The sequence below is a fragment of the Brachyhypopomus gauderio genome, chromosome 14, assembly GCF_052324685.1.
Source record: "Brachyhypopomus gauderio isolate BG-103 chromosome 14, BGAUD_0.2, whole genome shotgun sequence".
Taxonomy (NCBI): domain Eukaryota; kingdom Metazoa; phylum Chordata; class Actinopteri; order Gymnotiformes; family Hypopomidae; genus Brachyhypopomus; species Brachyhypopomus gauderio.
In genome coordinates this window covers 1645969-1669154 of record NC_135224.1, presented here as the reverse complement: position 1 = coordinate 1669154, position 23186 = coordinate 1645969, and the positions used below count along the sequence as shown (strand labels likewise).

Below are 23186 nucleotides of genomic sequence, written 5' to 3'. Positions count from 1 at the left end.
AAAGGAATGCTATAAATAATAAAATAGTGGGAATTACAGTAAATAGTGCATATTTACTCTGGGAAACGAGACCCAGCATCGAGACTCTACTCGCCTACATGAGATTGTAAACGACACAACTGGTTGCTCGCTGGACAAGCACACATGCACAGAACAGTGTGGAAATGGTTATTAAGTGAATGGGAAAGGTTTATGTAACATAACCATGTAACATGGTTCTGGAATCTCCAGAATGCGATAAACGAAGGATTAATGTATTTGTAATGTGATTTATATTTCCTATAATAAACGCAACATTTATTTGCATATTTTTAATTTAAACATTTTTTACAACACTTTCGTCTCCTGGTCCCTGAGGCCGTGAACTAAACTGAGACATGAACAGGGGCGGACTGGGGAGAAAAAGTGGCCCGGGAATTCCTGACAGACTGGCCCACTATATCAAATCAAATCAAATTTATTTGTATAGCGCTTTTCACAACACATGTTGTCACAAAGCAGCTTTACAATCTTTACAGGATTTACAAGGTTAACAATCGTATGGGTCCAGATCCCTAATGAGCAAGCCAAAGGCGACAGTGGCGAGGAAAAACTCCCTAGATGGTGGGGAATAGGAAGAAACCTTGGGAGGACCAAGACTCAAAAGGGAACCCATCCTCCATTGGGCGGCCCGTTAGCACAGTCCGTGGTGCGCAGGGTGGTTCTACAGTTCTACAGTAGTAGTCACAATTCTTGTTCCCCGGCCAAGTAGTCACAATCCCTTCGGTGCAGATGGTGAGCCTCAGATATCTGTATGTGTGTGTGTGTGTGTAAATATATATTGTAGGAATATATATATACAATATATATTGTAGGAATCGCCCAGCACGGGCCCCCAGGAGCTGCATCTTCTCTGTAGAGCTTTGAGTGGTGAGCCTGGCCTGCTGCAGATCTGCGAAACATCTACACACAGCAACAGGAAGTCCAATGTGATTTATATCTCTCAGCATCACAACAACCCCCTAAGCACTCATATTTAAAACGTTTAGACACATAAATCCTCTGGTTCGGGTACCTCAGCATCTGGCAGCTGAATGGATCCGTCCAGCTGAAGCACTGAGCTCTGATGGGTCTCCAGAAGGAGGAGAGACTCAGTAGGCACTGCAGAGTGGCATTCATGTAGCACGTATTCCCAATGTTGGGAAATCTAAGAGACATTCACGTTTCAAAATAGATTTAGTACACATTCTGTGAAACTTCCAGGCCACTAGCTGTCAGTATACTAGCTGTTTCATATTGTGAAGAAGAAGTACAAAAATTACGTATTGCTCCTTTAACTGCTGTGTGTGTGTTTTTGTATTATAGATAAAGATAGGTTCATCTGTGTAAATTGTACAATCATACAATGTCAAATATGCTGCGTATCATTACCCGAGCTGTTGAATGTCGGTGTCTCTGACAGTTGAAACAGTGGGGGCGTGGCCTTCGCCCTCACCCTGGCCACTCTCAGGCTTCATTTCGGGGATGTGTGGTTGCAACACATTTTGAGTCTGCACACAAGCTTCTGTCTGCACACTAGCTGCTGTCTCCACCTGATCTGCCACCGATCTGAATGAGAAAGCAGTGTGAGATGAACATGGAGTTTGTGTTGTACACAAAATTTTCATTTACCTATCATTAGACAGTTGTGAAGAAACACTTTTTGTTGCTGTTTTTTATTTTTTCAGTTTCTCATGATTTATGACAAAAACATACACGTGACTAAACAGTTCATAAGGCTGAAATGCTTTTCATACCTGGGAGCTGAGGGCCAGGAATGAGCAGGATGAGCAGATAAGGTATTGTGGAAACTAATCACAGGAGAAGAGGTAGGAGCTGGGGGTGTTGAGTTGTGTCCCTCAGACGAAGAGGTGGATGAGGTGACGTCCATGGAGTGTCCCCCAGATGACACACGACTGTGAGACGCTTTGGAGGACACCTTAATAAATCTCCATCATTTTCTCTTCTTTTTCTCCTTCTTCTTACTCACGGGGGGCTAGGACTCGGCACTTGTCCTTAGTTACTGGTGCACAAGATGGCGCCTGTGGTGGCATGCCGTCAACTTCGTCTCTCTCGCCTATTTGATTTATTGATTATAATTACTTTATTGCTATGTGTATTTTGCCAAAATGTATTTGCTATGATTGTTTATAATCGCCAGGCTTTTCTTAATATTAGGGCTCTGTAATATCAATAAATCCTGGTTTAGGCAAGAAACATATCAGTCTTCCATCTGTGCTTGCTGAAGTTCCTGCACATTTACTGTTCTCTCCCTGCTTACAACCTCGGAAAAAGCGTTCTAAAAAACGAGGGAAACGAGGTGGCATTATTGTGAAACTCAAGGCCTACCTAGACACTTCTCTTGTAGGACATGGTGCTCACCGGTTATGTCGTGGACGCCCTATTCCCGCAATATGGCGAGCACTACACACGAGAGGCTGCTGGATTTGTCCTGTTTTCCCTGAACCCTCGAGTACTCCGAGTGTTAGCTTCCTGTCTTCTCTCGACCAGTGTGCAAATTTTCCTCCGTTTCTACGATATTGCTGCTATCCTAGGGGCCGGAGAGGTGCTACACCTCAGATATCTGTATGTGTGTGTGTGTGTGTGTGTGTGTAAATATATATTGTAGGAATATATATATACAATATATATTGTAGGAATCCCCCAGCACGGGAGGCTTCTCCGCTCGGACGCTGCTGAGATCCACTTGGGTTAGGTAGACAACTAGCACCAGTGCACTGGAGAGTTTGTACCACGTACACTTTGGCTATTTTGTACTCGCTTTTATTCTATATAAATTGATCTGAAAATAACTTTTGGTGTTAAACTTTGCTTGGGTCACTCAGTCAAAACCAATCGGTTCATCGGGGCAGTGTTGAGGTCCATCTGGGTCAAGAGAAAAAAATCCCAACAATATGTATATATACTGTATATGAATCTATACATGGCACGTAGTGTATATGTCAGCTTTTATTGTCATATAGACAATATTACTTCCAGCAATAATATGATTACAAAGCCACATAGCAAAGCAAAATAACTAACAAACTTAACAACTTGACTCTGACCAAATAAATGGGAAAAACAACTGGAAAGCTACTGAAACCTACATTGTTCACTCAGTGAGTAACCTCTGCAGCTTGTCTTTTTCTCTCTCTCAGCTTTTCAGCACCACCTTTACGTTTCGTAGTTTGTTTAGACCCTGGCTTAGACTGCTCCATCTTTACAGCAATGCGGACTTATATTTTCACGTTTCAGTAGTGTGAACCGTGTCGCGGAGGGATCACATGATGAGTTAGACCCTCAGCAGTGTCAGTGTGTAACTGGCGTCTCTCTCTTGACTTGTCACTCGTGGGATACAAACAGGGAGATATCATTAATGTGGCATTAGTATGGACAAGGCTTTTCCAGTTCATGACTACTTGTATTAATAAGTGACATTGCTGCTGTATGTTTTCGTAGTCCGGCCCGGATTTTCTGGGACAAGTTGTTTTTGGTACCCATTGGCCCACCGGGAAAATCCCCGGTAGTAATGTATGCCAGTCTGCCCCTGCGTTCAGCCGTACAACAATACAATTCTGAAAGTATTAATCCTGAGCAAACGTCTGCCACCTGGCGGCCAAAATCTGTAACTTCATCATGAAATAAAAATGAACTGGTGGGCGGAGTCTCGGGGTTTTACTCTGAAACGAAAGTTAAAAGAAAAAACGTGTCAACGCCACAATCAAGTTCACAGCTAATCTGAATTTCTGCGAAAAATTAAATCCAGTGCAGTAAGAGGTAGAACGTGTTAGTCTGCAGTGTTTCTGCGAAAAGGTAAAACAGATAGTGATTCTGACTTTTACGTTTATATTTATTTCTGTATATGGCGTGGGGGGCACTGGAATTTTTTAATTAAAGAACAATGTGCTCTGTGTCTTCGGTTGATATGAATGAGTGTAAAAATATGGGTAGTGTTTGTGCATTCACCACCTTCTCATAATGTGTGTGTGTGTGTCTGTCAGGCATGGCTTCCTCCAGCAGTGTCCTATATGAAGATGATCTCCAGTGCTCCATCTGTCTGGATGTGTTCACTGATCCAGTCTCTACTCCATGTGGACACAACTTCTGCATGGTCTGTCTCAGAACGTGCTGGGATAACAGTTCACTCTGCCAGTGTCCAGTTTGTAAGGAGGAATTCCCTCAAAGGCCTGAGCTGCGTGTGAACACTTTCATCTCTGCACTGGCTGCTCAGTTCAAGAAAGCATTTCAGGTGGAGTCCAACAGCACTGCAGATCAACGTCTCTCCAAGAGTCAGAAGGTTCTGTGTGACTCCTGCACTGAGAACAGGCTGGAGGCTCTAAGATCTTGTCTGGACTGTGGGCTTTCCTACTGCAGAAGACACCTAGAGCTCCATAAAACTACATCAAAACTTCAGAAACACAAACTCATGGACCCTGTGGAGAACCTGGAAAACTACATCTGCCAGAAACATGAGAAACCCCTGGAGATGTTCTGTAGAGACGACCAGACGTGTGTGTGTCAGTTCTGCACTGAGGGAGACCACAGAACTCACACCACTGTTCCCATAGAAACTGAGAGTGAACAGAGGAAGGTGACAGAGATGTAGAATTATTTGACTGTGAAATTAATGAATTATGATTTGAATGAGTTTGTTTTATTGTGCTTTGTCCATTTGCCATAGACTAAACTGAGAATGACAAAGACGGAAGTTCAGCAGATGATCCAGAACCGACTGAAGAAGATTGAGGAAATCAGAGAGTCTGTGGAAGTCAGTAAAGTGAGTGTGAACTTCATCACAGCAGTGGCCTACTGTTCATCTGGAGTATTAGTAATCCAGGCACGCTAAACATAAAATAAAATCCATTACATGTATCTCCTGTTAGAAAAACACAGAGAAGGAGAAAGCAGACAACATGGAGGTCTTCAGTTCTCTGCTGCGCTGCATTGAGAGAAGTCGGACTGAGCTGCTTCAGGTGCTGGAGGAGAAGCAGAAAGCAGCAGAGAGGCAGGCAGAAGAGTTCATTAAAGACCTGGAGCAGGAGATCACTGAACTAAAGAGGAGAGACATTGAGCTGGATCATCTCTCCCACACTGAGGACCACATCCACCTCCTACAGGTCAGAGTCCCTCTGGTTCTCAATAACAGTGCAGCACATCACATCAGCTCTCCCCATGCTGAGGGAGTTTTCCTCTCTCCTGTAGATGTACCCGTCCCTGTGTAACCCTCCACACACCAGGGACTGGACCAACATCACCATTAACACTCATCTGATTCCAGAGCCTTTGAGGAAAGTTCTGTGTCAGCTCCAGGAAACAGTTAGGAAGGAGATGGAGAAGAATGATGAGATTGGTAAGTATTTATTGATCAGTGAGACCTTGTGACTTTGAGTAGAGGGATTGTGTAGGAATGAGGTTATTGGTACATGGTGCGTCTACATATCTAGTTGCAATTTACCGTAATTTCTGGACTATAGAGCACACCTCAATATAAGCACTTACCAAGTTTTTTTTTTTTTAATGGAAAATGTTGTATAAGCCGCATATATCTACTGAACTGAATAAAGTGAGTCCCCGTTTAACGACCGGTCTGGTTAACGACAGACCGGAGTTATGACCTACTTTTTTTTTTTTTTTTTTTTTTGCGCGGAGGAGCAGTGGCAGCACAGTGGAGTGTTGTGTACGATAAGCTGAGGCAGCACAGCCTCTACCGCAGCCCATCTCGGCAACGCGATTGCTCTTTCTCACGCTGTACGCACGCACGAGAACATTGTTCGTTTTTTTTCTATACTGTTTTTACGATCAAAGCGTATCTAAATTAGGGGTGCGGGAAATTTACGATTCTTAGATGCAACTCGATGCGCAACGTGGACAATTCAGAATCGATTCACAAATGACAACAATCGATTGTCTAGACCAGGGATGTCAGTCAAATACACCGAGGGCCAAAAAAACAAATTTGCTACAAGCCGAGGGCCGGACTGGTTCAATGTTTATTAAAACATATTGAAATGATGGCACATAGCCTTTTGAACCAAGACATAATCAGTCCCACCAGGATTTTGCGGGCCTTTTTTGTGATTGTTGCGGGCTAAAATGTTTGATGTTGCGGGTGTTTTTCAAAAAAATTGCGATGGAAGTTGCGGTGTGTTTTTGCTTTTTTGTGAGTACATTGCAATAGGGAGTAAATGTTGTATGGTTTCCTCTATTTAGTAGTCCATTTTAATTATCTATTTACCTATTTATTCAGGGTTGCCAACTTTTCAAGATCGCTTGGAGTGAGATTTGAATCTGGAGGGGGTGGCGAACGTAAATTGTTGACGGGGGGTAGCGAACGTAAGTTGTTACCGGGCGGCCTGTAAAATGGACACAAATTAAGTATTATATCGAGATCGATCGCCAGTGGTTGGCGCCAGAGCAAACTAGTAACTCATAGATATGGATCAGAGATAAATAAACTAGATTTTTTTTTCGGTGTGAGAAATCTGATGTGTGGCATGTGAGCGTGTGAAGACGGTCAAATGCGTGTGTCTCACGCTCAATGCGTGAGAGTTGGCAATCCTGATTTATTTATTTTATTTCTCTTACTCTATGTCAGGGATGTCAAAGTCAAATAACCAAAAAACCAAATTTGCTACAAGCCGAGGGCCGGACTGGTTCAATGTTTATTAAAACATATTGAAATGATTGCACATAGCCTATTGAACCAAGACCTAACACAGTGTATATTATTTTAGGGCGTACTCACACTAGGCACGGTTTGCTGGTTCCGTGCTGGGGCCCGGTTATCCCCACTCCCCCTCTGGCCTGCATTCACACTGGCTTTATCAAGCCGGCCCGAGCACGCTTACGTCATCACAACGTGACTTTATTTGGAAAAAAGCGCGCTCGCACAACACTATGGAGTTCACGATTCTCTTTTTATTGTATTTTTGGAGTCGTTTTGGGAGTGGAGAAACACGGTGCAAGCACAGATTTATCGATAATTTAACACAACGATTGTCTGCTAATCGCTTTGCCGCTATGACTGTTTAACGTGAGCGTCACTGACGTCATATTTGAGTTCCAGCGAAATGAACCAATCACACGAGGCACCAAGCGGGCCCGGGCACGGATAGCGCTCACACTAGAAGCTAACCGTGCCCAAGTCCACATGAATCGTGCCCTGGCCCACCTCTTCAAGCGGGCCCGAGCACGGTTAACTGATCCGGGCACGGTTGGAGCGCTCACACTAGCCAAACGAACCATGCTTCGGCAGGGAAGCGTGCCCGGGCCCGGATCACAGAGCCTAGTGTGAGTACGCCCTTAATGCTTAAATGAATAAAGCAATATTTTCTTATGGATCTGTCAGTAATTTCAAGTGAAAACATTTTTCAACAAGCAAACAGATAAAAACAAACTTCCTTCAAAGAAAACGTGTCTTGTACATTAAATGAATAAAGTAATAAAGGTTTGAAAAGTGCTGGAATTTAGGCTAAAGTACTTGAAAATGCTTGAAATTGTAACAACTTTGTTTTACAACAAATAGCTGTCTGACTGAACAGTTCTCTTGTATTACGTTTTGTAATTCCAGGAGGAAACATGAGAGAACGTGAAGATGTTAAGATTGGGCGTTTTAAAAATAAACCATTACATAATGTGAAAAAAAGCGAATTATTACGAGTATATGTATAAATATTTAACTTAATTGAGTTTAACGTGCTGGGAAATATCGAAATGGACCTTGAAAGTGACGTACAAGTGCTTTAATTCCACCTTATTAAGGTGTATGAACCCTGCAAACATGACTTTGTTCATTGCGGTGAGGCGCGGCGCACGCGAAGTTACAAAACTCGAGAGGTGCACGACCTCACAAATCGACCGCGCGAGACCCTCACAAAAACACTTTGTACTTAACTCTATCTCAACTTTCACAGCGAAGGATTTGCGTCCGTATTCAGTCATTGAGAACCAGGGCTTTCGTGCCCTGCTGCACACATTGGCAGGGTTGCCAACTCTCACGCATTGAGCGTGAGACACACGCATTTTGTCTTCACACGCTCTCACGCCACACATACGATTTCTCACGCTGAAAAAAATCTAGTTTATTTACCTCTGATCCACATCTATGATTCAATGAGTTACTAGTTCGCTCTGGCGCCAACCACTGTTGATCGATCGATTGCGATATAATACTTAATTTGTGTCCATTTTACACCCTGCCCGGTAACAATTTACGTTCGCCAATTTAACCCCCCAATTTAACAATTTATCCCCCCCTCCAGTCAACAACTTTATATAAGTAAGGCGTTTAAGTTATTAGCTATTCAAAATATGCTGAAGTATACAAGCATTGTTTTTAATTAGAGCTGATGGCACAGAATTCTGAATGTGTGTACGAAAAGTTGTTTGTGATTTTGGTAAATTTCTGATTTTGTTTGAGGAGTTCTATTCCCAGGATATTGTTTTAAGTCAGCTGCTAGCACATAATTCTACTCTTGTGTGGAAGCTGTTTTGGTACCAGGGGCGGACTGGCATACATTGCTACCGGGGATTTCCCCGGTGGGCCGATGGGTTAGTGGGCCGGTGGGCCGCCGGTGGTTTAACCCAGCCCGTGGAGGAGCCACTGCCGCGCACTGCGGCCCCGGCCCGTAGTCACGCTGCTGTTTAACGGTGTTATTACCTCCCCCGCTCCAGTCAGGCAAACCTGCTCAGCACGGCCGCGGACTGAGCCTGTAAACACATGAACGAGTTGGACCGGGCCGCGGACTGAGCCTGTAAACACATGAACGAGTTGGACCGCGGCCGCGGACTGGGCCAGCTGATGCGGGCTGACAGTAGCCTATGCAGCGGAGATCAGAAAAAAAACCAACTTTTTCCTTCCTCTACTGCCGCCGGTCCTTGCTGGTCCAGCCATTTGCACCCGCCGCAGAGGGCGTGCTGGTTTGGATAGGTGTGTGTCTTTGTCCTTGTCTCTTCTTGAGTGGGTGGATGGGTGGGTGCGTGTTGGAGGGAGGGGATGTGTGGCCATGTGTAGGTAACTTTGGGTGTGTGTGTGTGTGCGCAGGAGTGTGTATGGGTGTGGTCGAATGTGTGAGGGAATTGTGTTGGGGTAAATGTGCGTGTAGGTATATGTGTGTGGGGTCTGGGTGTGAGGGTGAATTTGAGTATATGTGGGTGTGTGCATGGTGGGGCTGTGCAGGGGCGAATGTGGATCTGGGTTTGGATGTGTGGGTGAGGACAGCTGGTTCTGGGTCGGGGGCTGGTCGTGCCCGGTTCGCTCCCGGATGCTCCCCTGAGGCTACTGCACCGCTCCAGAGGGGGGGCGCCTTGGGGTTCCGGGGTCCGGCTTGGCCCCCCGGCGTGGGGGCGGTTGGCCCGCTCCCCTGGGCGGTTGTGGTTCGGGGCGGCCGGGTGCCCCTCGGCGGGAGGTGGGCCCTGCCGGGTGTTGGGTGGCTTTCCGGGCGAGTGGCGCCGTGGCTCTGCCGCTGGCCCACGACGGGGGGGCATCCTGGGGGGGGGGGCTCTGTTCCCTCCGGCTCCCCTGGGCCTGCGCTCCTTGGCTGGTGCGGCGCTGTCCGGGGTCTCTCTCTCCCGCCTGCGGGGGCGGGCATGTGAGGGTTTCTGGGAAGTGCGGCTCTGGTACTCCACCGCTCCTTGGGGGGCCGTGGGCGGGTAGGGTTCCCGGGTCTTTCTCTGCCCGCCTCTGGCCTCTGGGGGAATGTTGTCGCAGCTATCCACCCTTGCTGGTAAGTACATTCCATACATCTATCCTATGTTGCATTTTTAGGTTGCACATAAACACACACTCACACACACCCATACATTGCACTCATTTGTGCTATATGTATTTGGTTTACTTCCTGTTCTTCTTTGCAGTGGTCATTTGAGCTGGTTGCGTGTTTTATTTTATTATTATTATTATTTTATTTTTTATTATTAGGGTTCACACACATAGTGTGGGAACCCTATTGTAATTGCTCGAGTTTTTCTTATTATTATTATTTTTCAGGCTGTAAAACGCATACTGCAGCCTAGACCGTAAGGCCCAGAAACACCAAACTTGGCAGACAGGTGCACCAGAGGTGCAATGAGGGAAACCCAGACAATGACCCACATTGGCCTGATGGTGGCGCTATAGCGCAGCATTTTGTGTTTTGGTCCATATCTCCTACACCGTAGGTCATAGAAACGAAATTCCACTTCTGATGGATTCCTTGGCTAAAACCAAACAAAAAAGCCTCAAGGACCCTTTAGCTCCGCCCACTTAGATTTCGAGATAATTTGCATAATGTGCAAAATCGCACACATCTTTGGGCCCAAACTTGTCCCTGGATTTTTCACATACATGCACATATGTGGTATCAAAACGTTCAGAAGAGTCTGAACTTTAAAATCTATCCAGCAAAAATGCTAATTTCTTCACTACCTAGTCAGTATAAGCCAATCAAATGAGGGGGCGTAAATTCAATAGTAAATTTTGCGCATATGGAGCTCTAACTTAAGAAAACTTGCATGTAATGAGATGGCACTTCACAGACAGCTTCCCTGTGAGGGTCTGGGGCAGCTCGCAGAGGTTGCCATACCTCACCTGCTAGGGGGCGCTATAACATGCAAAAATTTGCCCCATGCACTCAGATTGGCCGATCCACATGAAACTTGACAGACATCATCTATGGGCCTCTGGAAACCAGGTCCTAAAGCAGACATGCCATACTTCCAAAATGGCTGACGTAATCGGCCAATCAGTGATCGGCACGCGTTTGACAGGCTTACCATTGGTCGATCTGCACGAAACCTCTTGGGTGTGGACAAGTGCACGCCCCCCATGACATAATCCAGCCGGGTGTCGATTGGCCACTGGGGGGCGCTATTGCAAAAAAAGCAAGTATATCCCCTACATAATTCCACTTGGGAACATGCAATTGGACTCTTTTGATTCCTTGCAGTAGTGCGAACAACTTTCCCATTACATGTCCTATTAAAAAATGCACAGTTTATTTACAGTTAATAATAGTTTGAAATCATCACTTTTCATACTGCTCCTAGGATTTTCATACTATCATGTCAAACAAAGTCTTATAATACTCTACAGATTGTGAAATCAAAAAACAATCCAAAGATTTTGGATTTGAGGACACTTATACCTGCTAAATATTTTTTTAATGGACAGCATCGATACATATAATATTCATATTCTTAAAGCTCTTTCATATTTTATCCAATTCTGACCAAAATGCACAAGCCCATTCAGAATCCCATCCTGAACAAATTTGTCAAGTTTCATCTAAATCGGTTATCGTATGGCTCTACAGTGCAGTATTATTTACAATGCATAAAAATGCATGTAAAGTCCCTCTGTCACCTTCTCCTTCTCACACGCACGCAAGCTGAAACTCACACACACACTCAGTCTCTCTCACACTCTCACCCACATTCCCCCTCCCATCTCTGTGCCCTAAGTAAACATTGCTCTGGCTACCTAGATCTCTCTGTGTCTATTAACCAGGCACACACACATACAGGCGCAAGCAGGCCTTCCTATAGCATTCACAATGACACTTCCCTAGCCATACCCACCCATATCTCAGTGACTAACACATGCTCATACAAACTGATATTTGGCTTCTTTTTTGTCTCTCTCTCACACAAACACACAGACACACACACCTTTATACCTATATGTATGTATTGTCATAGTTTGAGTACATACACTACCACACACACACACACACACACACACACACACTACTACCTAAATGTATGTAAAGTTTGTATGCATATCTATAGTATATGTATAGTATATGTCAGTCATGCCAGTGATGTCAGTCATATCAGAAATGCCAGTCATGTCAGTTACATCAGTCATGTCAGTCATGCCAATCATTTCAGTCCAGTCATATCAGTCATTTCAGTCCAGTCATATCAGTCATGTCAGTCAAATCATCAAATCATTACAGTCATGCCAGTTATGTCAGTCATGCCAGTCATGTCAGTCATGTAATGCCAGGCTTTGCAGACTACATTCATACTTTGAATACACGGGCAGTCATGTTAGGCGTGCTAGGTGTACAAGGAGTGAAATAACAAAACATAGTCTCTGGCTCCCTCAATCTCTCTCTGTCTGTAATATAGAGGCCCAATCATGTATAGACAAGTGCAGGCCTTCCTTTACTGTTCACATAGATGCAGCCCTAGTCTTATTAGGGTTCACACACACATAGTGTGGGAACCCTATTGTAATTGCTGGTATTTTTCTTATTTAGGGTTCACACACATAGTGTGGGAACCCTATTGTAATTGCTCGAGTTTTTCTTCTTATTATTATTATTTTTCAGGCTGTAAAACGCATACTGCAGCCTAGACCGTAAGGCCCAGAAACACCAAACTTGTCAGACAGGTGCACCAGAGGTGCAATGAGGGAAACCCAGACAATGACCCACATTGGCCTGATGGTGGCGCTATAGCGCAGCATTTTGCGTTTTGGTCCATATCTCCTACACCGTAGGTCATAGAAACGAAATTCCACTTCTGATGGATTCCTTGGATCAAACCAAACAAAAAAGCCTCTAGGACCCTTTAGCTCCGCCCACTTAGATTTCGAGTTAATTTGCATAATGTGCAAAATCACACACATCTTTGAGCGCGAACTAGTCCCTGGATTTTTCACATACATGCACATATGTGGTATCAAAACGTTCATAAGAGTCTGAACTTTAAAATGTATCCAACAAAAATGCTAATTTCTTCACTACCTAGTCAGTATAAGCCAATCAAATGAGGGGGCGTAAATTCAATAGTAAATTTTGCGCATATGGAGCTCTAACTTAACAAAACTTGCATGTAATGAGATGGCACTTCACAGACAGCTTCCCTGTGAGGGTCTGGGGCAGCTTGCAGAGGTTGCCATACCTCACCTGCTAGGGGGCGCTATAACATGCAAAAATTTGCCCCATGCACTCAGATTGGCCGATCCACATGAAACTTGGCAGACATCATCTATGGGCCTCTGGGAACCAGGTCCTAAAGCAGACATGCCATACTTCCAAAATGGCTGACGTAATCGGCCAATCAGTGATCGGCACGCGTTTGACAGGCTTACCATTGGTCGATCTGCACGAAACCTCTTGGGTGTGGACAAGTGCACGCCCCCTATGACATAATCCAGCCGGGTGTCGATTGGCCACTGGGGGGCGCTATTGCAAAAAAAGCAAGTGTATCCCCTACATAATTCCACTTGGGAACATGCAATTGGACTCTTTTGATTCCTTGCAGTAGTGCGAACAACTTTCCCATTACATGTCCTATTAAAAAATGCACAGTTTATTTACAGTTAATAATAGTTTGAAATCATCACTTTTCATACTCCTCCTAGGATTTTCATACTATCATGTCAAGCAAAGTCTTATAATACTCTACAGAGTGTGAAATCAAAAAACAATCCAAAGATTTTGGATTTGAGGACACTTATACCTGCTAAATATTTTTTTAATGGACAGCATCGATACATATAATATTCATATTCTTAAAGCTCTTTCATATTTTATCCAATTCTGACCAAAATGCACAAGCCCATTCAGAATCCCATCCTCAACAAATTTGTCAAGTTTCATCTAAATCGGTTATCGTATGGCTCTACAGTGCAGTATTATATACAATGCATAAAAATGCATGTAAAGTCCCTCTGTCACCTTCTCCTTCTCACACGCACGCAAGCTGAAACTCACACTCTCAGTCTCTCTCACACTCTCACCCACATTCCCCCTCCCATCTCTGTGCCCTAAGTAAACATTGCTCTGGCTACCTAGATCTCTCTGTGTCTATTAACCAGGCACACACACATACAGGCGCAAGCAGGCCTTCCTATAGCATTCACAATGACACTTCCCTAGCCATACCCACCCATATCCCAGTGACTAACACATGCTCATACAAACTGATATTTGGCTTCTTTTTTGTCTCTCTCTCACACAAACACACAGACACACACACCTTTATACCTATATGTATGTATAGTTTCTATGTATACTTATGTATGTATGTATTAGTATATGTTGTCATAGTTTGAGTACATACACTACCACACACACACACACACACACACACACACACACACACACACACTTCTACCTAAATGTATGTATAGTTTGTATGCATATCTGTCCAGTCATAACAGTCATGTCAGTCCAGTCATGTCAGTCATTTCAGTCCAGTCATATCAGTCATGTCAGTCCAGTCATGTCAGACATAAGTCATGTCAGTCATATCAGTCATGTCATTACAGTCATGCCAGTCATGTCACTCATTCCAGTTATGTCAGTCATATCAGTCATATTACTTTTGTTCATCATGCCAGTGATGTCATTTCAGTCATGCCAGTCATATCAGTTATGTCAGTCATGCCAGTCATGCCAGTCATGCCAGTCATGTCAGTCATGTAATGCCAGGCTTTGCAGACTACATTCATACTTTGAATACACGGGCAGTCATGTTAGGCGTGCAAGGTGTGCAAGGAGTGAATTAACAAAGCATAGTCTCTGGCACCCTCAATCTCTCTCTGTCTGTAATATACAGGCCCAATCATGTATAGACAAATGCAGGCCTTCCTATATTGTTCACATAGATGCAGCCCTAGCCAGATGTGCTATTTCTGTGTCTCCCTTTCTGACACACGCAGATGTCATCACACTCTATCTGTAGAGCACACACTGGCCAAACCCAAACAGCTTCTTTTCACTTTTAGGTCTAAAGGACCTTTTGGGCTTCCTTTTGCCTATTGAGGCCAAAATATGCCTATTTGTGTGTGAACCCGCCAATCGCCGCTTGCGGCTATATTTTTCTTATTCTTTTGCCCATTTTTTGACATAAAATGCATCGTGCAGCCTAGACCGTAATGCCTAGAAAACCCAATCTTGGCAAAAAGGTTCAGTTACCTCCAAGGACCAGATTCCCATACAGGGACCCCAAATTGGCCTGATGGTGGCGCTATAGCAGACCATATTGACTTTTTGTCCATATCTCCTACACCGTAGGTCCTAGAACCAAAATTCCAGTTCCTATGCATTCCTTGACTAAATTCAATAGGACAATTAATATACAACCATTAAGCTCCGCCCACTTAGATTTCGAGTTAATTTGCATAATGTGCAAAATCACACACATCTTTGAGCGCGAACTAGTCCCTGGATTTTTCACATACGTGCACATATGTGGTATCAAAACGTTCAGAAGAGTCTGAACTTTAAAATGTATCCAACAAAAATGCTAATTTCTTCACTACCTAGTCAGTATAAGCCAATCAAATGAGGGGGTGTAAATTCAATAGTAAATTTTGCACATATGGAACTCTAACTTAAGAAAACTTGCATGTAATGAGATGGCACTTCACAGACAGCTTCCGTGTGAGGGTCTGGGGCAGCTCGCAGTGGTTGCCATACCTCACCTGCTAGGGGGCGCTATAACATGCAAAAATTTGCCCCATGCACTCAGATTGGCCGATCCACATGAAACTTGACAGACATCATCTATGGGCCTCTGGAAACCAGGTCCTAAAGCAGACATGCCATACTTCCAAAATGGCTGACGTAATCGGCCAATCAGTGATCGGCACGCGTTTGACAGGCTTACCATTGGTCGATCTGCACGAAACCTCTTGGGTGTGGACAAGTGCACGCCCCCTATGACATAATCCAGCCGGGTGTCGATTGGCCACTGGGGGGCGCTATTGCAAAAAAAGCAAGTGTATCCCCTACATAATTCCACTTGGGAACATGCAATTGGACTCTTTTGATTCCTTGCAGTAGTGCGAACAACTTTCCCATTACATGTCCTATTAAAAAATGCACAGTTTATTTACAGTTAATAATAGTTTGAAATCATCATTTTTCATACTCCTCCTAGGATTTTCATACTATCATGTCAAGCAAAGTCTTATAATACTCTACAGAGTGTGAAATCAAAAAACAATCCAAAGATTTTGAATTTGAGGACACTTATACCTGCTAAATATTTTTTTAATGGACAGCATCGATACATATAATATTCATATTCTTAAAGCTCTTTCATATTTTACCCAATTCTGACCAAAATGCACAAGCCCATTCAGAATCCCATCCTGAACAAATTTGTCAAGTTTCATCTAAATCGGTTATCGTATGGCTCTACAGTGCAGTATTATATACAATGCATAAGAATGCATGTAAAGTCCCTCTGTCACCTTCTCCTTCTCACACGCACGCAAGCTGAAACTCACACTCTCAGTCTCTCTCACACTCTCACCCACATTCCCCCTCCCATCTCTGTGCCCTAAGTAAACATTTCTCTGGCTACCTAGATCTCTCTGTGTCTATTAACCAGGCACACACACATACAGGCACAAGCAGGCCTTCCTATAGCATTCACAATGACACTTCCCTAGCCATACCCACCCATATCTCAGTGACTAACACATGCTCATACAAACTGATATTTGGCTTCTTTTTTGTCTCTCTCTCTCACACAAACACACAGACACACACACCTTTATACCTATATGTATGTATAGTTTCTATGTATACTTATGTATGTATGTATTAGTATATGTTGTCATAGTTTCAGTACATACACTACCACACACACACACACACACACACACACACACACACACACACACTTCTACCTAAATGTATGTATAGTTTGTATGCATATCTGTCCAGTCATAACAGTCATGTCAGTCCAGTCATGTCAGTCATTTCAGTCCAGTCATATCAGTCATGTCAGTCCAGTCATGTCAGACATAAGTCATGTCAGTCATATCAGTCATGTCATTACAGTCATGCCAGTCATGTCACTCATTCCAGTTATGTCAGTCATATCAGTCATATTACTTTTGTTCATCATGCCAGTGATGTCATTTCAGTCATATCAGTTATGTCAGTCATGCCAGTCATGTCAGTCATGTAATGCCAGGCTTTGCAGACTACATTCATACTTTGAATACATGGGCAGTCATGTTAGGCGTGCAAGGTGTGCAAGGAGTGAATTAACAAAGCATAGTCTCTGGCACCCTCAATCTCTCTCTGTCTGTAATATACAGGCCCAATCATGTATAGACACAATATAGGCCTTCCTATATTGTTCACATAGATGCAGCCCTAGCCAGATGTGCTATTTCTGTGTCTCCCTTTCTGACACACGCAGATGTCATCACACACTATCTGTAGAGCACACACTGGCCAAACCCAAACAGCTTCTTTTCACTTTTAGGTCTAAAGGACCTTTTGGGCTTCCTTTTGCCTATTGAGGCCAAAATATGCCTATTTGTGTGTGAACCCGCCAATCGCCGCTTGCGGCTATATTTATTATTATTATTTTTTTTTTTTCTTCTTCTTTCTTTTCCTGCCTCTTTGTCTTTTCCCTCTTTATTCTCTCTCTCCCCCTCTTTTCTTGGTCCACCTAACCCCAATAATTATCACTTTGCATATTGCTATCACTATATTATATATTGTTATCACTACACTATATATTATACAAAATTGTTATAATTTAAATCTGTACATAAAAACAAAGTTGTCCTCCAAAGATGGGGGGGTGGAGGTGGGCCAAAAAAAAAAAAAAAAAAAAAAAAAAAAAAAAAAAAAAAAAAAAAAAAAAAAAAAAAAAAAAAAAAAAAAAAAAAAAAAAAGAAAAAAACCAACTTGTCCCAGAAAATCCGGGCCGGATTACGAAAACATACAGCAGTTTAAATTGTAGATAACATGTTATTTTAAATGTACTGCTGTCGCCTCTGCAACGTCTAAAGCACCATGTACAAATTACGTTAACACGGTTAACACGGACGCAAGTGGCGCTCTTAAAGGTTCCAGAGCACTGTGCACTGTTTTTTTTAAGCTATTAAAATTCTTAGATTAAAACTAACCACCACAAATAGGTAAGAGGAAGAAATACCCACGTTAGAGTTGTAGGTTGTTCTTTAGGATGCACTTTGCGTAAAACAACTTGTTTGGTGGTCTTATGGTGGACTATTTAAAAGCCACTATGTGGCTTTGTAATCATATTATTGCTGGAATTAATATTGTCCATATGACAATAAACGCCGTCATATACACTACTTGCCATGTATAGATTCATATGTATACACACACACACACACACACACACACACACACACACACACACACACTATATATATATATATATATCAGGAACTGTCAGGAACTCCCGGGCCACTTTTTCTCCCCAGTCCGCCCCTGTTTGGTACCATATATTTCAATCAATCAATCAATCAATCAAATTTTATTTATATAGCGCTTTTTACAACAGTTGTTGTCAGAAAGCAGCTTTACAAGTGCTGAGTCCTAGCCCCCAGTGAGCAAGCCAAGGGCGACAGTGGCAAGGAAAAACTCGTTTTTTTTTTGCATGAGGAAGAAACCTTGAGAGGAACCAAGACTCAGGGGGGGAACCCATCCTCCTCTGGCCAACACCAGTCACCATGACAACAACAACAATTTAGACAAAGAAAAGGAAAAGATGTAATAATGTCCATCATGGTGTAGGCTCATCCGGTCAGGCAGTAGGTGGCTGGCACAGGATGGATCGCTTGTCTCTCCTCATCTCATTTTTCCACGAGCAGGCGGGCAGCCATGTGGAGAAAATAAAACAGGGAGAATTAGCGCTGTACGGGGACATATACAGGACAGATGAAATTATAAACATTTCTGGAGTGTGGCAGCAACTCCGGCATTAAGTTAAATTATTACAGCCTAGCTAAAAAAGGCAGAACCAGAAGGTAACATAGGCTTGGGGGCATTCTGAGACAATGGCATCCATCCACTGCACCGTCAACAAACTGGAGTGACCACGAGCAGTGACAGGATGACAGCACCAGCACCCCAGTCTACCATAAAACCCTTCGTCTATGAACCCCTGGATCTGTACCTTTATCTAAGGGGGAATATTAATTATCAAACGCTAAACCAAATAGGTGGGTTTTCAACCTAGACTTAAAGATTGTGACTGTGTCAGAGTCCCGGATGCATTTTGGAAGGTTGTTCCAAAGCTGGGGGGGCTTACAAGAAAAGGCTCTTCCCCCTGCTGTTACCTTATTATTTTGTGGAACTAATAAAAGACCAGCACCCTGTGATCTTAGTGGACTTGGGGGTTCATAGTAGGAAATAAGTTCCTGGAGGTATTCAGGAGCAAGCCCATGCAGTGCTTTATAAGTTAATAATAGAATTTTAAAATCAATACAGAATTTAACTGGGAGCCAATGCAGGGCTGATAGGACTGGTCTAATATGCTGAAATTTTCTAGTTCTGGTCAGAACTCTGGCTGCAGCATTTTGAACTATTTGAAGTTTATTTAGATTCCTATTTGAACATCCTGACAGTAGTGAGTTACAGTAATCTAATCTAGAGCTAACAAAGGCGTGTACCAATTTTTCTGCATCATCCTGTGATAATGCATTTTGTTTGTTGTTTGTTTATTTGTTTGTTGTTTGCACATAATGTTGGTTAAGAGTTGGCATTTGCTGAAATCTGTTAATTTATTGCAAACATGCTGCTACAGGTGCACTTTTTCAGTTTGTATTTCTTTGTTCACTTCCGAATTCCGAATCCCCTCGTTTATCCGCGCATAAAGACGCTACAGATTATATTGTCGATTTATGTTTCTATGCATAAATGAGAGCTAGACTTTAATTATCAATCACAGCAAACAACACGGCATTATCTATGTCCAAAGCCACACTGGCTCAAGGGTGTTAATTATTTTAAATAAAATACACACTGGCTATACCTCTGACCACGACTTCGCAGTATTACAGTAGTATTATGTCTAAATATCTAGTTAGGACAAACCTAGAGTGCTCAATGAACTAAGTTATAGTCACTGTAACTCCCTAATATCATCTGTAGCGTCTTTATGCGTGTGCAAACGAGGAGACTCGGAATTTGGCACGATGTTGGTTTGAAAACATTTCTCCGTTGTGCCTGTTGCTTGCATGTGCTAAATGAAATTGAGCACATTCTTCTTTGATTTACAACTTTGACCTACCACCTGAGTCACTTTCTGCTCGGCCCCCTGACGGGTGAAAAAAATCTACAGAAAAGCTGCACCTCAGTATAAGCTGCATGGTTCAAATCGTGGGGAAAAAAGTAGCGGCTTATAGTCTGGAAAATACGGTATTTCATTCTCTGGATTATTGGTTATATGGTTTACGTTAATCAAGCTATAAATCAGGGGTGGCCAACCCGCAGCTCGCGAGCCACATGCGGTTCTTTGCCTGGTTTCATCTGGCTCCCCAGCCGGTCCGCGGGCTCACCTGCACAAACGGGGCGACACACTGCTACATTTTCGTGGTGCGCGGTTAGTTTACAAGCCTAGCGAGCCGCTAATACTTTTAAAACCGGCGTAGTGGAAAACACGCATTTGACTGTTTCACAGCTAATAATTTACACTCGCCACCCCCGCTCAACAATCTACACTCGCCAACCCCCCCCTCCCCCCGCTCAACAATCTACACTCGCCCATGTATGTTGCCGTAACACAGTAAGAAAAGTGGATCTTAGTGTATGACGGGTTGGCCACCCCTGCTTTAAATAAAGAATATTTAAATCCAAAGAGTGACTGATAGTGTATGATATTCTTTTTCTAACAGAGCTGAAGAGAATTCAACAGTGTGCAGGTGTGTGGACTCTCACTGATCACATGACTAAATATATACAGCGTGTCTTCACTATTAAACACTGTGTACTGTTCAAATGGGCTTAAACTGTGTCTCTTTCTCCCAGTGGATGTGACTCTGGACCCTAATACAGCTCATTCTGATCTCATCCTGTCTGCTGATGGGAAACGAGTGAGATATGGTGGCATACGACAGAATCTCCCTGACAACCCCAAGAGGTTTAACCGTTGTGTTTTTGTGTTGGGACAGGAGGGTTTCTCCTCAGGGAGATTTTACTATGAGGTGCAGGTGAAAGGGAACATAGACTGGGATTTAGGAGTGGTCAGAGGGTCCATTAACAGGAAGGGGAAGATTATTCTGAGCCCTGAGAATGGATACTGGACTGTGTGGCTGAGGAATGAGACGGAATATAAAGCTCTGGGCTCTCCCCGTGAGACCCTCTCCTTGAAACAGGCTCCCCAGAAGGTGGGAGTGTTTGTGGATTATGAGGAGGGTCTGGTCTCCTTCTATGATGTTGAGGCCCGGTCTCATATCTACTCTTTCACTGGTCAGTCTTTCACTGAGAAGCTCTACCCTATATTCAGTCCCTGCACCAATTACAGCTTTAAAAACTCAGCCCCTCTGATCATCTGTCCTGTTGATGAGATCAGATCCCAGTTATGATTTAATATAGATGGTGCTTTTACATTCAAAAACATTTTCCTATACTTCCCCATAAAAAGTATTAGTGAAAACTTCAAATCAAATCAAATTTTATTTATATAGCGCTTTTTACAACAGTTGTTGTCACAAAGCAGCTTTACAAGTGCCGAGTCCTAGCCCCCAGTGAGCAAGCCAAGGGCGACAGTGGCAAGGAAAAACTTCCTAAGGGCATGAGGAAGAAACCTTGAGAGGAACCAAGACTCAGGGGGGGAACCCATCCTCCTTTGGCCGACGCCGGTCACCACAACAACAAATCTCTCTATAAATCCACATCTCAGTGTTATCAAATGAGATTATATTGTTCCTTTTTCCATTTTCAAATATAATTAATTTGCTAAATATATTCAGTGCCCCATAGTGTTGAATTTCAGCAACTAACAAGGCAAAAACAATACTGAAACAAAAATACTGAAACAAAAACAGAGCTAGGGTTAGGGTTATATGACGTCATCGCATAATTTGCATAGTCGGTTATTTGCATATAGCTGCAATCGAGGCTGTAGGAGAGATGAAAACATCTTTGGAGTGGCAAAAAGTGAAGAAAAAACACCCCAAATATGTTTTGAACTACAAATGTGACTAAACCCGCGAGTTTTCAATTTTTATTTTTTTTAAAGCATTCATGTGCCGCGCCAAACGAAATTCTGTCACTAGCCTCGCGAGAACTGCCACCCAGACTACTGCAATTCTGTTTGGAGCGGCACATGAATGCTTTAAAAAAAAAAAAATTGAAAACTGAAAATACGGGAAAATGAAATTACGGGATAATGCCGGGCCGGAGCGGTAAAATACAGGACTTTCCCAGCCAAAACGGGACACTTAACAGTTATGCCACAGAGCAGCTAGTTACACATTAAGTCTCTTGTAGGCAGGTTTTTTTTTAGGGTGCGGATATCTGGCCACTGAACTGACATGTTGACAGATCATTATCCTGAGTGAGTTTGATCATATAACTGATACTTGCCCTGATAGTTAAGTTGATTTGCAGAGGGACTTAGTAGATTCTACCTGTATTTTGAAGGACCGTGTTCAGTTAAATGTAAGGACAGAAATGGAATAATGCTTTGACACATACAATATTATACAATCCAATATCCTGATGTACTTTATTGATTTAGTTGTTAAATAAATGGGATCATGTGTGTGGATCAGTGACACATTCTCAAAGTTCATTTTCAAAGCATCTTCTGCCTTTGCTTCTGAAACCGTCTATTCAGTTGGTTGCAATCTGCAACCTCACCACTAGGTGTTGCACTTTGGTCCAACAGCCTGTAGCACACCAGGTCTTCTGTATGATCACGCCTTCTATTTCCGCAACAAGGGCTTGAGTATACTCTGCCAAAATGCACCTCATATATGCATTAATGACATTTCACAGTTGTGGCTGTGGCAGCAATGAGGTTGGGGAACTCAAAGGACTGATCTTCATGCAGAACTTTAGAACCCTGTGGAGTGAATGTTATGATTTAAACTTTAAACTACTTTTTCAAAGGGAGAAAATCTTCAAATGTAAAAACTTCATGAACCTAAGAAGGCAAGGGCCTCTCATTACCAAATGTAAAGCACTACAGTATTTCTTTTGAGCTGGCCAATCACTGGAATGGAAAAAAATTCTGATTTAGATCTTGATTGAATGTGGACATCCCACTCCTCTCACATCTGTAAAATGTAAAAATGTAAATATGCCATATTTTGTCAATTATGATTTTTACACTGCATTCGAAATTTATCCTCCGCTTTTAACCCATCTGTGCAGTTAGAATACACACACTAGTGATTACTAGGGGGCTGTGGATCACACGTGCCCAGAGCGGTGGGCAGCCCT

At 43.1% G+C, this 23186-nt stretch overlaps 2 protein-coding genes across 2 annotated transcripts; one reads left to right on the top strand and one right to left on the bottom strand.

Annotated features, from left to right (window-relative positions):
* Window positions 1–327: 327 nt before the first annotated feature.
* On the bottom strand, window positions 328–1877 carry LOC143475440 (ubiquitin carboxyl-terminal hydrolase 37-like). Its single transcript, XM_076973298.1, has 5 exons — window positions 1776–1877; window positions 1411–1587; window positions 1055–1186; window positions 841–942; window positions 328–370 (listed from the first exon to the last, which is right to left on the bottom strand). The coding sequence occupies exons 2-5, from the start codon at window positions 1494–1496 to the stop codon at window positions 328–330; spliced, it is 363 nt and encodes a 120-aa protein (XP_076829413.1). The 5' UTR covers window positions 1497–1587; window positions 1776–1877.
* A 1805-nt stretch (window positions 1878–3682) lies between these two features.
* On the top strand, window positions 3683–22121 carry LOC143475643 (E3 ubiquitin-protein ligase TRIM21-like). The gene is made up of 7 exons (XM_076973519.1): window positions 3683–3834; window positions 4023–4612; window positions 4703–4798; window positions 4905–5138; window positions 5224–5371; window positions 20633–20659; window positions 20766–22121. Exons 2-7 carry the CDS (start codon window positions 4025–4027, stop codon window positions 21320–21322), a joined length of 1650 nt encoding a protein of 549 aa, XP_076829634.1. The 5' UTR covers window positions 3683–3834; window positions 4023–4024; the 3' UTR covers window positions 21323–22121.
* Window positions 22122–23186: the final 1065 nt, after the last annotated feature.

Bases quoted from the DNA above. Each gene is read 5' to 3' on its own strand.
- LOC143475440 (XM_076973298.1), bottom strand. From the start codon at position 1,496: ATGAAGCCTGAGAGTGGCCAGGGTGAGGGCGAAGGCCACGCCCCCACT. The intron at 1,187-1,410 runs GTAATGATACGC...AATGTCTCTTAG, and splicing joins ACCGACATTCAACAGCTCGG to ATTTCCCAACATTGGGAATA. The intron at 371-840 runs GTATATATATAT...TTCATGTCTCAG, and splicing joins CGATTCCTACAATATATATT to TTTAGTTCACGGCCTCAGGG.
- LOC143475643 (XM_076973519.1), top strand. From the start codon at position 4,025: ATGGCTTCCTCCAGCAGTGTCCTATATGAAGATGATCTCCAGTGCTCC. The intron at 5,139-5,223 runs GTCAGAGTCCCT...TCTCTCCTGTAG, and splicing joins ACCACATCCACCTCCTACAG to ATGTACCCGTCCCTGTGTAA. The intron at 5,372-20,632 runs GTAAGTATTTAT...TTTTTCTAACAG, and splicing joins GGAGAAGAATGATGAGATTG to AGCTGAAGAGAATTCAACAG.